The sequence below is a fragment of the Salvelinus sp. IW2-2015 genome, linkage group LG23, assembly GCF_002910315.2.
Source record: "Salvelinus sp. IW2-2015 linkage group LG23, ASM291031v2, whole genome shotgun sequence".
Lineage (NCBI taxonomy): Eukaryota > Metazoa > Chordata > Actinopteri > Salmoniformes > Salmonidae > Salvelinus > Salvelinus sp. IW2-2015.
The window spans coordinates 15,202,745-15,215,152 of record NC_036863.1 but is presented as its reverse complement, the minus strand read 5'-3'; the positions used below and the strand labels follow the sequence as shown (position 1 = coordinate 15,215,152).

The window sequence follows — 12,408 nt, the reverse complement described above, 5'->3', positions numbered from 1 at the left end:
ATCTTGTGGTGCTTTCAAGACAACTGTGAACTCTGAAAAATCGAGGTCAAATAATGACTTCAGTGATCTTCAGGTCGGAGATCTAGAAAGAGGCTCGAGTTGGATGACCGTTCAAAACGAATTTTCCTAGTCGGAGCTTGTTTTTTCCCGCCAGTCTTGAACGCACTGAAGTTGGAAGTCAGAGATTTCTGAGTCCCCAGTTGTTTTGAACACGGCATCAAACGGCAACGGAAGGCAGGCTTTATCAGCCGTCACACACCACTTTGCAATGAGCCGAAGGCAGTATGCATTTTTAAAACATATACTTAATTGTTTGAAACCTGAACGTTTTAGTACACATGACACATGTCTTACCTTGCTTCAAGGTAGCCCATTAGATCTCCTCCCTTTCTAAATTTCTAACAGATCATTTCATCGGTCACATGAAACCGCTAGCATGTGCAGTGTCCTTTTGCATAATGGAATGAACATTCACGCGTAGCCTACTGCATTGCTGCGCTTATAATGTGAAGAAATAGTTCATCAACTAAACGTTTTGAGCTGTTGCATCAGACTCATATAGCCTAGGCCTACTCACTGTATGACTTTGGGATCCATCGTCTCACAAATGTCCCAGAGTCTGTTTGGAATAGGCCATTTCTTTCTCGACAAGCTGACCAATAAAATAGGTAGCGTAAACTTTTCTACTATAGTAGATTGACATAGGCTAGTGATTTTGCTGTTTGTTACTGGTCTTGTTGGCTGAGGAAAAGTAAATGTGGACAGTTATAACATGTTCAAAGCACACAACAGAATTCGGAAAGGATCGCACATCGTTGCATCCTCGACTTGCATGTTCTAGTAATATCAATTACCATATTCTAAATGTGATCTGCACCGTGCGTGGATGCCCTAATCAGGTTAAGCACCCAACGCATATGGATCAGGTACATTTATCAAATGTCTGGTAATTGAAAATGTTGCTGGTCAAAATGTCCAGCTCCACATTTTCCTAACGGAAACCCTGTAGTATATGCCTATAGTAAAGAGAGCTGTCCTCCATATGGCATTTTAATATTGTAGTTCTTCACAAAGATGAGAAGAACGTTGGCGTGGCCAAATGTGCAACTCGCTATTTTGGTAGACTTGAAATTTGGAACTTTATAAATGTTTTCGTATTTATAACAATTTGTTTAATCATTATTGTAGGCCTATTTATAAAATGTCATTAGCCTATTATTGTCATACGTTGGGTATGGTATGCACTTCCTGGTAATTGCTGCAATATAGCCTATAACATTTCTGTGAAGGTTTAAACCAGTTCGCAAGTGTTTTGTTTCATTCTGTTGAGCCATTTTAAGTTCCAACTGTCGCAATATAATATCCTGCTTGTATTTCCCCTATAAAGAATGACTTTATCACGGCCGGCACGCTCATTAGGCATGATTAGGCGGCCGCCTATGGCGCCTTTTTCTGAACTGGCCAACACATAAAACCTCACATAATTCTGACAAAAACAATGACAATTTCCCTCAACCAGTGGCATATGGGCTTTTTAGGCGAGCTCTGATGCCGCCCTTAGATAAGCAGTGCCTATTTTGTTAAAGGCAGGGGCACAAAATATTTAGCTTGTCTATTCTCAGCGCGCCTCTCAAGGGTGCTGTTGGAGAGACGCATCTCTGCAGCACTCCCAACATTCCATCAAAAACATAATCAAACGCGCCTCCCGAGTGGCACAGCGGTCTAAGGCACTGCATCGCAGTGTTGCGTCGTCACTACAGCCTGGGGTTCGATCCTCGATAAATAAACATTTTCCTAACAGAAATCCTAGTAGGTAGGTATGAAAGCATTGTGCTTATATGCAGCTAAGAGCTGTACCTGTCTGACTGGGCAAGTCTTTGGGTGAGCAGGCCTCGGTGGCTGGGGCCGACGGGCTGGGGCGTGGCAAAGCCCGTTTGGAGAAGCCTGTGGGCAGAAGCAGGGGCAGGGGAGCCCAGGATCTGAGAGACAGGGAGGGGGAGGTATGGTGGAGGAGGACAATTATGAGAGTATGTATGGGATATGTAGCCTGTAGACATTTAGACAATTGACATCGAGTCAGGCATTTCTTCATATTCTCTCTTTTACAGACAGATTTAGTAACCTTTTTAATTAATTTCCACTTAAATAGAATTTTCACCTACTGACATCAATGTAAGTGAGATTGACTTAAGTGGAAGTTAGGCATCAAGGGGCAATTCCTTCATTACCAGCAGGGCTCCTGATGGATTGCTATTCAGGCTGTTCGCAGCAAAGAGTAATGGCTGTAAGAAAGTACTCCTATCAAAAAAAAAAAAAAAAGACAAGACCTCCCTCCATTACTAGGCCTAGTGCTCACCGGCGTGCCTCCAGAGGCAGCATCCCCTCCCAGGGAGCAGTGGACCATCTGGGCTTCCATCTCCTGCTCCTTCTCATACATCTTCAGGTTGTACTCCAGCTCTACTGCCAGCTGCTCGTCCGCTGCAAAGAACTCCTTCACCTCACTGCGGTAGTCCTGCATGGTCAGCTAGACAGCAGGGAGAAGTGTTATATCCCCTAAGGATTTGGCCTTAGGAACAGATCTAGGATCAGACTAGCTTGAGAACCCAAGGTCCATACAGACATTGGGTTTCATTCGAACCATTGACAACAGCGCAGCCAATGTGCACAACAGTCCCGACACCCTGTCTAACCCTTAATAATCAGTGTGCAATATGCTTTTGGAAACCTCAGAAACTTCATATCACCCCCAAAATAAATTTGACAAATACAGAAGATCCAATTACTGTGGGCTTCTTTAACACAGATTTCCACGAGGTGTTTTGCGTTGCACATAAGGATGCACATTTTAGTCAATTTGGCTGAGGACTAACAGACCCTTATTAACCAGTCAACAAAATTGTTCCAAACAGTAAAATGACGTGACCAACAGGAAATACTATGCATGCATACATACAAGGGTATTCATCTAGATGCAACAATAGAAATCCTATTGTCTTAAAGTCGAAAAGCTATTATTGAACACGCAACTGCAATTAGCGGAAAAACACCAGTCTAAACAGCGCACTTAATGCGAGCGGTTCCATATGTGACAGATGAAAATCCGTTAGAAACAACTAGGATGGGTTGCTAATATAACTAGAATGGTGCCTTTAGCTTCTGGACAACGAAAGAAACTTGTTATGAAAACCAATGTCTGTCTTCTCTAGTTTACAACAGCCCTGTGACCGGCCTCTGCTTCACAATGGCTTTATGGTAGGCGGGAGCAAATGGTTAGGTTCTGCACCAGAGTCCCTCTCTGAAGTTGAAGAGCTACAGATGGTACTCTCCTCGGTGGCCTGTGTTTGCATGCTTGCTAACTGCTAGCACAGGCACAGACTCCTGTGTCAGCTCCTTTTAATGTTTGCTGCAAACTTTTGGGGTAAGCGTCGCATTGAGGCAATAGTGGTTGGGCATGTTTTTCCCTATACTGATTGTTTGAAGTAAAGTAAAATGTTCAGGTTTCAAACAATGATATCGCCTCAAATCCACATTGCAAAGTGATGGGTGACGCACTGATAGCATGCCTACTATTGACTATCGCCTATGCACTCGAATGGGAGGCGTGCTTTAACTTTGAGTTGAAAGAAGAAAATTGTAGCTCTTTAAAATCATGGACATCAAAACAGTTAACACGGAATGACTGGGCTTATAAAAGAACAGGTCGCACCAGTACCAGCTGCTCTTGCCCTGTGGCGATAAGCTATTCCGCTCCTCAAACTAGGCTGTGTATGCGTGATAAATAAGATACATGACGACTACCCAAAATACACACACCAATTTAATTCCACTAAATTATACTAATTAACCTATAGACCGATAAGCATGACCAGTCATGTGTCTTTTCAGTAGCTTACCGATTAACATCCCTAGTTGCACATTTACCCGAACTATGACACTTCCTGAGCTAATGGAAACTCCGGTGAGAACACAAAACATTGGCTCAAAGTGGTGTTTGGATTTTTTTTTTTTTACTCAGGAAATCTGTTTGTATTTGCAAAGTTATTTTTGGATCATTATTAAGTTGAGTGTTCAAGGTTTCCAAAACTGTTTCGTAAAACAAAGAAAATGTTTCCAAATAAGAGTGTTTCAAACTTGACCAAATCACCTCAGCTAATCAAAAGGAACATTGAATGACTCCAATGTAGCGTTGGAATCAGAAGAGCCCTACTCCACTGTATTCACTATCCTGGTGGATACAAACATTGTCATGGGATACATTTTGAACTGCAAACCATGCTCAGTCCTAAGTTCTTGCTTTTAATGTATTTTCAACATTTCTAAGTTGTTTTAATATATTTTACATTTCTAATTGCGCTATCATACATTATACTTGACAATGGATGTCATGATGGCCGTCTTCCCTCTCTGCCTTACCTGGAGGTAGCCCATGAGGTCCTTCAGGACTGGCGAGCGCTTCTGTTCCAGCATGCTCTTCAGATTAATGATGATGGGAATCATGCTCTCGATGAACACTTTCTTCTGGACCTGTGGGTGGATGGATGAACAGAGGTTTGTTAGTTAGCCGTTGCCCCCCTCTAGTGGCTTGGAACACAACATTTGTGGGTTTAAGTAGTGCTGGACAAATACATGTTTATTGTAAGTCACTTTGGATATAAATGACTGCTAAATAGTAATATTATCATTACTACTACTTGTTTTAGAATACAAAATTGTGTCCTATTAAGACGTGTTGCATGTAAAAGAATTAAAGAAAGCTTAAATTGCAACCAAATCCGAGTCCTGGGCCCCCATTTCATTACTACTACCATTATTCAAAGCTCAACATACCTGTGAGACCACCTTCTTCTGGGCCACCTGCATGACGGCCTTGGCCATGGCCATCTGCTCGTCCTCCTGCGGCTCGTCACCACCAGCCCCCGCCGCTTCGCTCAGTGCTGACAGCTTGATCTCCTTGAGGCTAAGGATCCTAAATGTTTCAGCCAGCACTGCCGCCCCGTCACCGTCCAGAGGCAGCTCACCGTCCACGAAGCACGCTGAAGGGGATGGGGTGGAGGCAGAGACACAGCGAAAGAGAGGGAGAGGCAAAGAGAGCATATGAGTGAGAGAGACAAAGGTGCAAACATTCGATAAGCTCTCACCAATACACATTTGAAGAGTACATGTAATTTCAATGTAGCAGTTTTCTTGGAGCGTTTACCGAGGATGTTCTGGCTGATCTTGATGGTGATGTTAAAGCGCTGGGCGTCTGTGAAGTGCACCAGCAGGAACCTATAGATCGTGAACCTCCTCTCTTTGTTCTGGGCTCCTTTCAGGGAGAACTTAGCCTTCTCACTGGGGGACAAACAGACATTTACTACAGTGTTTCCCAACCTGTCATGGACTAGGGACTGGCAAACGACATAATTGTCCATTGTAACACATTTCCATTTCGCACAATTGCTCGAATAGAATTGCCAGTTCAATAGTCTAGCTAGTTCACAATCACACTACAACCGCAAAGAACAAGTCCAATACTACTCATCCACTGATTAAGAAAGCATTTTTACTGTGAAAATATCTGTTGTGACCATCTCACCATCGGAGTGGCTGATCAGCAATATCTTAGAGTGCAAGTTCAGAATCACCAACTTAGAATAGTCCTTATCATCATCCTTGTAAACTCAGCAAAAAAAAGAAATGTCCCACAGATTTTCATTGTAAAGGGTTTAAACAGTTTCCCATGCCTGTTATTAACCAATTAATGAACACGCACCTGTGGAACGGTCGTTAAGACACTAACAGCTTACAGACGGTAGGCAATTAAGGTCACAGTTATGAAAACTTAGGACACTAAAGAGGCCTTTCTACTGACTCTGAAAAACACCAAAAGAAATATGCTCATCTGCGTGAACGTGCTCCAGGCATGCTGCAAGGAGGCATGAAGACTGCAGATGTGGCCAGGGCAATAAATTGCAATGTCCGTACTGTGAGATGCCTAAGACAGCGCTACAGGAGACAGGACGGACAGCTGATCGTCCTCGCAGTGGCAGACCACGTGTAACACCTGCACAGGATCGGTACATCCGAACATCACACCTGGAGGACAGGAAAAGGATAGCAACAACAACTGCCCGAGTTACACCAGGAACGCACAATCCCTCCATCAGTGCTCAGATTGTCCACAATAGGCTGAAAGAGGCTGGACTGAGGGCTTGTAGGCCTGTTGTAAGGCAGGTCCTCACCAGACATCACCGGCAACAAAACCACAAAACCACCGTCACTGGACCAGACAGGACTGGCAAGAGTCGTGGTTTTGTCTCACCAGGGGAGATGGTCGGATTCGCGTTTATCGCCAAAGGAATGAGCGTTACACCGAGGCCTGTTCTCTGGAGCGGGATCGATTTGGAGGTGGAGGGTCCGTCATGGTCTGGGGCGGTGTGTCACAGCATCATCGGACTGAGCTTGATGTCATTGCAGGCAATCTCAACGCTGTGCATTACAGGGAAGACATCCTCCTCCCTCACGTGGTACCCTTCCTGCCGGCTCATCCTTACATGACCCTCCAGCCTGACAATGCCACCAGCCATACTGCTCGTTCTGTGCGTGATTTCCTGCAAGACAGGAATGTCAGTGTTCTGCCATGGACAGCGAAGAGCACGGCTCTCAATCCCATTAACACGTCTGGGACCTGTTGGATCAGAGGGTGAGGGCTAGGGACATTGCCCCCAGAAATATCCGGGAACTTGCAGGCGCCTTGGTGGAAGAGTTGGGTAACATCTCACTGTAAGAACTGGCAAATCTGGTGCAGTCCATGAGGAGGAGATGCACTGCAATACTTAATGCAGCTGGTGATCACACCAGATACTGACTTACTTTTGATTTTGACCCCTCTTTGTTGAGGGAAACATTATTCCATTTATTCAGTTGTTGAATCCTGTTATGTTCATAAAAATATTTTACACATGTTAAGTTTGATGAAAATAAACGCAGTTAATTGAGAGGAAGTTTCTTTCTTTGCTGAGTTCAGAAAGCAATTTGGTAGCCAATATAAAACTACTTTTAGCCAAAAATAGGAGCATAATTGTACCTGGGCGTTTGAGGGAATTTGTTGTAGGTCTTGTGTTTCTCATAGGAGTTGAAGTGGAAGATGCACTCAATGAAGTGCTGTGAGAACATCACTGGGTTCTTCTTGAGCAGGAGGTGAACCAGGCAGTACTCACACAGACTGGAATGGAAATAAATGTGATGGGATTAATTTACTAGTTCCCTCAGTTATGTTCATTTTTTGCTTTTTGTATTGAGTGCATTGGAACTGGTGACAGCATACATAATGATCACCACTTACCTAGCAATGGTAGGGTCAGAATCCACCAGCACTGCAATGAAACGGAAGAACAGCGAGCCCTTCCATTTGACAAACTCTTCCTACAAACAGCAACAGAAACGATTCATAATTCTTTACCCTCTTCCTGACAGTGACAGGTTTATTGGAAAAAACTTTTACATTGTGGCTTTAGCAAGCTGAATTCAGGAATAACAAGTATATATAATTCCAGGATTACAGCGACTGAGAAAAACATTTAGGAGGGCAAAGTCATTTAAGAATATTGATACATTTTAAATCAATCAAGCCATAGTAACACTTAATTTCTGTCAGTTTATTGTCCTCCGGCCACAACCGGTACAGCAGAGGGCGCCATCTATCGTTTCTACCTGCAGCAGGTTAGTGAGCATGGTGAGGGTCTGCTTGCGGATGAGCGGCTCCTTATCGCGGAGACATGCCGACACGTTGGGAACGTAGCGGTCAACCATGTTGGTGTAGCGCACGCACAGGTCACACATGACCACGACCACGTTGCTGCGCACCGACAACTCGCTGCACAGTTCCAGTTCGCGGGCGAACGCCGGCAGGTACTTGCGGGTCAGCTCCTCGTGCTGCAGGCACAGCTTACCTGGAGGGAGACGGGAGGGGTGGAGAGTTAGCGATCCAGTTATTTTTGGAGCAGAGTTCTTATGGTATGCTACTCTCCCTGGGGTCCAGCAGTTATACAATTCTAAAAACATTGTGTGTGTGCACTCAGGCCCCTACCATATATCTATAGCACAATGGTGTGGGGTTGTTTCTGGACAGTGTCTCAGCCAAAATTACATTCATTTCCAGGAAGGTGGTCTGAGGTGAGGTCATACCTAGAGTGATGACAGCATGAGCCCGGACGCTGCTGGGCATGGAGGAAGCCTTAAACTGAGACAGAGGCTTGGAGCCAGCCAGCTCCTCTGACCCCTCTGTTAGAACACGAAACATGTATAGTAGAAAGAAACATTCGACATAGCTGTGAATGGACCAGAAGAACAATGCATATGTGACCAAATATGCCACTTAAGGGCTCCATAACATTCTAATATTCTCTGAATAATGTATTAAAATACCTGACTGTTGTTCCACACTGGAGGTGAGGACAGACTGGACCAGGAGCACAATGCGTTTGCCCACTTTGGAGGGACAATGCAGCGACGCCACGCCTAGTGTGTACAGGTGCTTCACCTGACCGGGGGGAAAGAATTTGTAGGTAGATGGATGGGCAAGATGACCTCAATGAAGCCCAATTAATACACAAAAGATCCAGTTTACACTCGCTTTGCAATAGTATTCAAAGGATCTGTCAATGAGTGATTCTGTTTAGATGTTCATTTCTCTCACCACCAAATCCTCATTCAAATTCTGTGCTCCATTTTCATTCAGGATGACGCCGGAAAGATACGCCTCACAGACCGAGACTAGTTCTCCACAGTGTTGGTTAAGGAATGTCTGCAAAGCATAATTTAACTTCTGGTTAGCTAATACAGTCCACATTAAAAGAATGGAAGTGAGTTACTGGGATTTATTCTAATATTTGAGGCTCGCACACAAAAACTACCTGTGTGTCACTGACTGCCTCTGCCTTGCCCAGTCGACACAGAGTCTCCACACTGGCACTGATCACCTCCAGAGGCATGTCAAAGCTCTTCAGCCAGGTAATAATGTCCTCTGCCATTAAAAAATATAAAAAAGAAGTTAGATTCACAAACAAGAAGTAAGGATAGCTAGGGTCAGGGCTATTTCCAGACCACATGATGCAACCAGGAATAAATCTGAACCCTAGTTATAGTCAAAGGCACAGAATTTCTCCCAATCAAGAAAAACTCCTACAATAGAGGGGAGGGAACCGGGGCCTAAATTTAAAAAATAAAATCTACCAGCCACTCAGATTTCTTTATCAGCCAAAATATTTACCATAATTGCATCAAAACAACAGACATTGTAATGTTCCTAAAAAACAAGAAATGTAATAGTAAGAATTAATGTGGTATATTGCTAAATTTCATTCCATTTTAACCAAAATATCAGAGACAAAATATTCAGCTGCCCCTTTAAGAACAGGTTGTTACCATGGTAACAGGGCCACTCCAGTCATATGAGAGATTTGGGACCTGACTAGGGCATTTCTTCACTATCAGTTGAAGCAGCAGACTCAAACTAACATTAAAAACAACCGAGCTTGTGAACAAAACAATGTAAATAGCCAAGAAACACAAGGACAAAGTCTCAATTTGTAAACTTGAGTAAATTAGACATTAGAGTCATTCAGCACTTCACTCAGTACGCACAGCTCCTCTGCTGCTTGAGGCAAGATATAGGATGCATATTTCTTTGTACGATTAGCAGATACGAAACAAAATTGCAGAAAACTGTAGTATTTTTCTCCTGTAAATTGTGCTCATACTTTACTTTTTTATATGCGAATGTAATGCTTGCAATGTAGAGCCCTGCAAATTGACTACCCGCCAACGTGGCTGGTGAAATAGACATTCTTAGCTATAGCTAAGTCTAGCCACATTTGGTAGGTGTTAATTTTATGCCTTAGAAGGAGCCATCTTGACAGCTCATCCTGTGTCATCCCATTCAAAGCAACTTGGACACCCACCGACAATCCTGCTCTTGGTGTCTTCGTTCAGATGCTCGCCAATGTCCCCGATCACGCACAGGATATGACAGGATGTTGTCACTGTGACGTTCTTTGACCTAGAAAATAAAACATTCAGTAAAATATTTGACAAGCACAGGAGATGGGCTGTTTGAAAATACGCAGCGTCCCTTTCTTGACATAATGACCAGTCTGTATAGTGACTGGACTGGTGAAAGCCATGTTGTGAAACCTCTGCTTTCACCAATCACGTTGTCTAAGGTCAGGAAATACTTAAAGGAACGGAGGAAGAAAGGATGCATTGTCTTAGTATTAAGAGAAGGCAAGAGAGCGCGCCGGATACAGTTATTTACAAAAATAAATACTGTAAGATATTTATCAATAGCYTGAACTACACTGACCTGACCAGGTCGTCCCAGGCGTCCAAGATCTTTCCGTAGTCGAGTCGGGGGCAGGAGCTGGCCACTTTGGAGAGCAGCAGCCACGCCCCGGCCGCGTGCTCTGCCTCCGTGTGAGAGATGAGGTTGTTGATGAAGGCTGCAGTGAACTTGTTCTGCTTGGACCACACCGTGAAGGCCCTGCTGAAGTACCGGCTGTAGAGGAGGAGGAACGCAAAGGTTTAATAAATGTTTTTGTGTCCCCACTTAGATACACTATGGAAGTTAATTGTTTAGGTCAGATTTTTGTTTGAATATAATTCATACATATTTAGTATAATATTGGCTGTGGGGAGGTGTTCCTCACTTCTAGATTAGATTATTTCTGGACATTTAGCGGACCACTTTTGGCTGAAGAGCACCCCCAGACGCACTTAATTAACATGAAGTCTCCGAAAGCAGCGTGAATGTGCACCTACCCAAGGTCTTGGCAGTGGTCACACAGCAGGCCCAGCAGGTCCCAGGTCAGTGTCTGCTGGGCGTCCCTGTAGCTGTAGGAGCCGTGGCTCTTCACCTGGCTGAGGATGGTCTGCTCTAGGCACTCCAGGGCTTTCTCCTGGACAGAGCTCTCTGCGTCCACCACGGCCGGCACCACGCCCCGCAGCCATGCCTTCTGTACCAGGCTGTTCTCTGGGTGGGCCTGAATGGAGGGGTAGCCCCAGGCACAGAGATATGAGAAAAATATGGAGAAAAGAGGAGAGTGCTTGTGAATGACTGAAGTTGACTATACAGGCCAGAGATCTACAAGGCTCCTAGACCTTATGAGCCAGTTTCCTGGACCATGGAATCTCCATAGGTGAATAGGATGGAAGTGTTGATCTGCTCATGTACAATATGGCAGAAGCTCAACTAGACTAGGGCAGTGTTTCCCAACTCCAGTCCTCGAGTACCCCCAACAGTACGCTGGACTAGAGGGTAGTAGAAGGAGAGGCAGTGATCAGTGCCACCCAGACAGACAGAGCTAGCTACTCACAGCAAGGAGGTCCATGAGGCACTGCAGGGCCTTCTTCTTGACAGACAGGGCGGGGTCCCGGGTGCGTTCCGACAGCACAGCCAAGTTCTCCTCACTGAGCATGATCACGTTGTGCTTCAGCAGGCCCATCATCGCCTGGACACAATGAGGGTTAGTGAGATTTTAAAGAGCAGGTTGGTCGTATTTGCACACCTTATATAGCCCCAGCAGGTAGAATGAGTAGCAAGCAAGAAATGTGCATTCCACAATCGGTGTTTTAACCCTTTGAGGGGGGGGGGGTTCTACTAAGCTAACATATGGAATTATTTTAAGATGGTCATACAAAGAATCAATTAGAATGCTAGGACCCCTTTAGGTATTTATTATTTGATTAAACATTGAATTTGGTCTTACTGCCATTAGCCCATAGAAACACATTGAATAACAGAGTCGCACATGGAAAAACTGTCCCCCAAAAAATCTAAAAGGAAGTTTGTTTTGAAGTGCCTGTCCTATATCTGAGATAAGAAAGATCAGGAAATGTATTTATTTTTGACATATTTAACCACTTTTTTTTTTGGTACTAAACTACTTCCATATACAGTACTGTGMAAAAGTTTTAGGCAGGTGTGAAAAAATGCTGTAAAGTAAGAATGCTTTCAAAAATAGACATGTTAATAGATTATATTTATGAATTAACTAATTGCAAAGTGAGTGAACAGAATAAAAATCTAATTCAAATCCATATTTGGTTTGACCACCCTTTGCCTTCAAAACAGCATAAATTATTGTAGGTACACTTGCACAAAGTCAGGGATTTTGTAGGCATATAGTCAGGTGTATGATTAAACAATTACACCAAACAGGTAAAAATTCAAATTCAATATGTAGGTTGAAACAATCCTGAACTGAAACAGCTGTGTAGGAGGAATAAAACTGGGTGAGGAACAGCCAAACTCAGCTAACAAGGTGAGGTTGCTGAAGGTGAGGTTGCTGAAGTCAAAAGTCATACACCATGGCAAAACTGAGCACCGCAACAAGACACAAGGAAGTTATACTGCATCAGCAAGGTCTCTTC

At 44.0% G+C, this 12,408-nt stretch overlaps 1 protein-coding gene across 1 annotated transcript in view; it reads right to left on the bottom strand.

The window, feature by feature from the left end:
* Positions 1-12,408, bottom strand: part of ncapd3 (non-SMC condensin II complex, subunit D3) — a 32,567-nt gene that overhangs the window by 6,284 nt on the left and 13,875 nt on the right. The window contains exons 15-30 of the mRNA XM_023969008.2: positions 11,352-11,486; positions 10,798-11,018; positions 10,343-10,534; positions 9,942-10,039; positions 8,895-9,004; positions 8,678-8,785; positions 8,407-8,521; positions 8,167-8,262; positions 7,693-7,931; positions 7,325-7,404; positions 7,067-7,204; positions 5,198-5,331; positions 4,828-5,033; positions 4,414-4,524; positions 2,357-2,524; positions 1,858-1,979 (exon numbers count right to left, since the gene is read on the bottom strand). Coding sequence (XP_023824776.1) covers positions 1,858-1,979; positions 2,357-2,524; positions 4,414-4,524; positions 4,828-5,033; positions 5,198-5,331; positions 7,067-7,204; positions 7,325-7,404; positions 7,693-7,931; positions 8,167-8,262; positions 8,407-8,521; positions 8,678-8,785; positions 8,895-9,004; positions 9,942-10,039; positions 10,343-10,534; positions 10,798-11,018; positions 11,352-11,486 — 2,273 coding nt within the window. The remainder of the gene's footprint in view (positions 1-1,857; positions 1,980-2,356; positions 2,525-4,413; positions 4,525-4,827; positions 5,034-5,197; positions 5,332-7,066; positions 7,205-7,324; positions 7,405-7,692; positions 7,932-8,166; positions 8,263-8,406; positions 8,522-8,677; positions 8,786-8,894; positions 9,005-9,941; positions 10,040-10,342; positions 10,535-10,797; positions 11,019-11,351; positions 11,487-12,408) is intronic.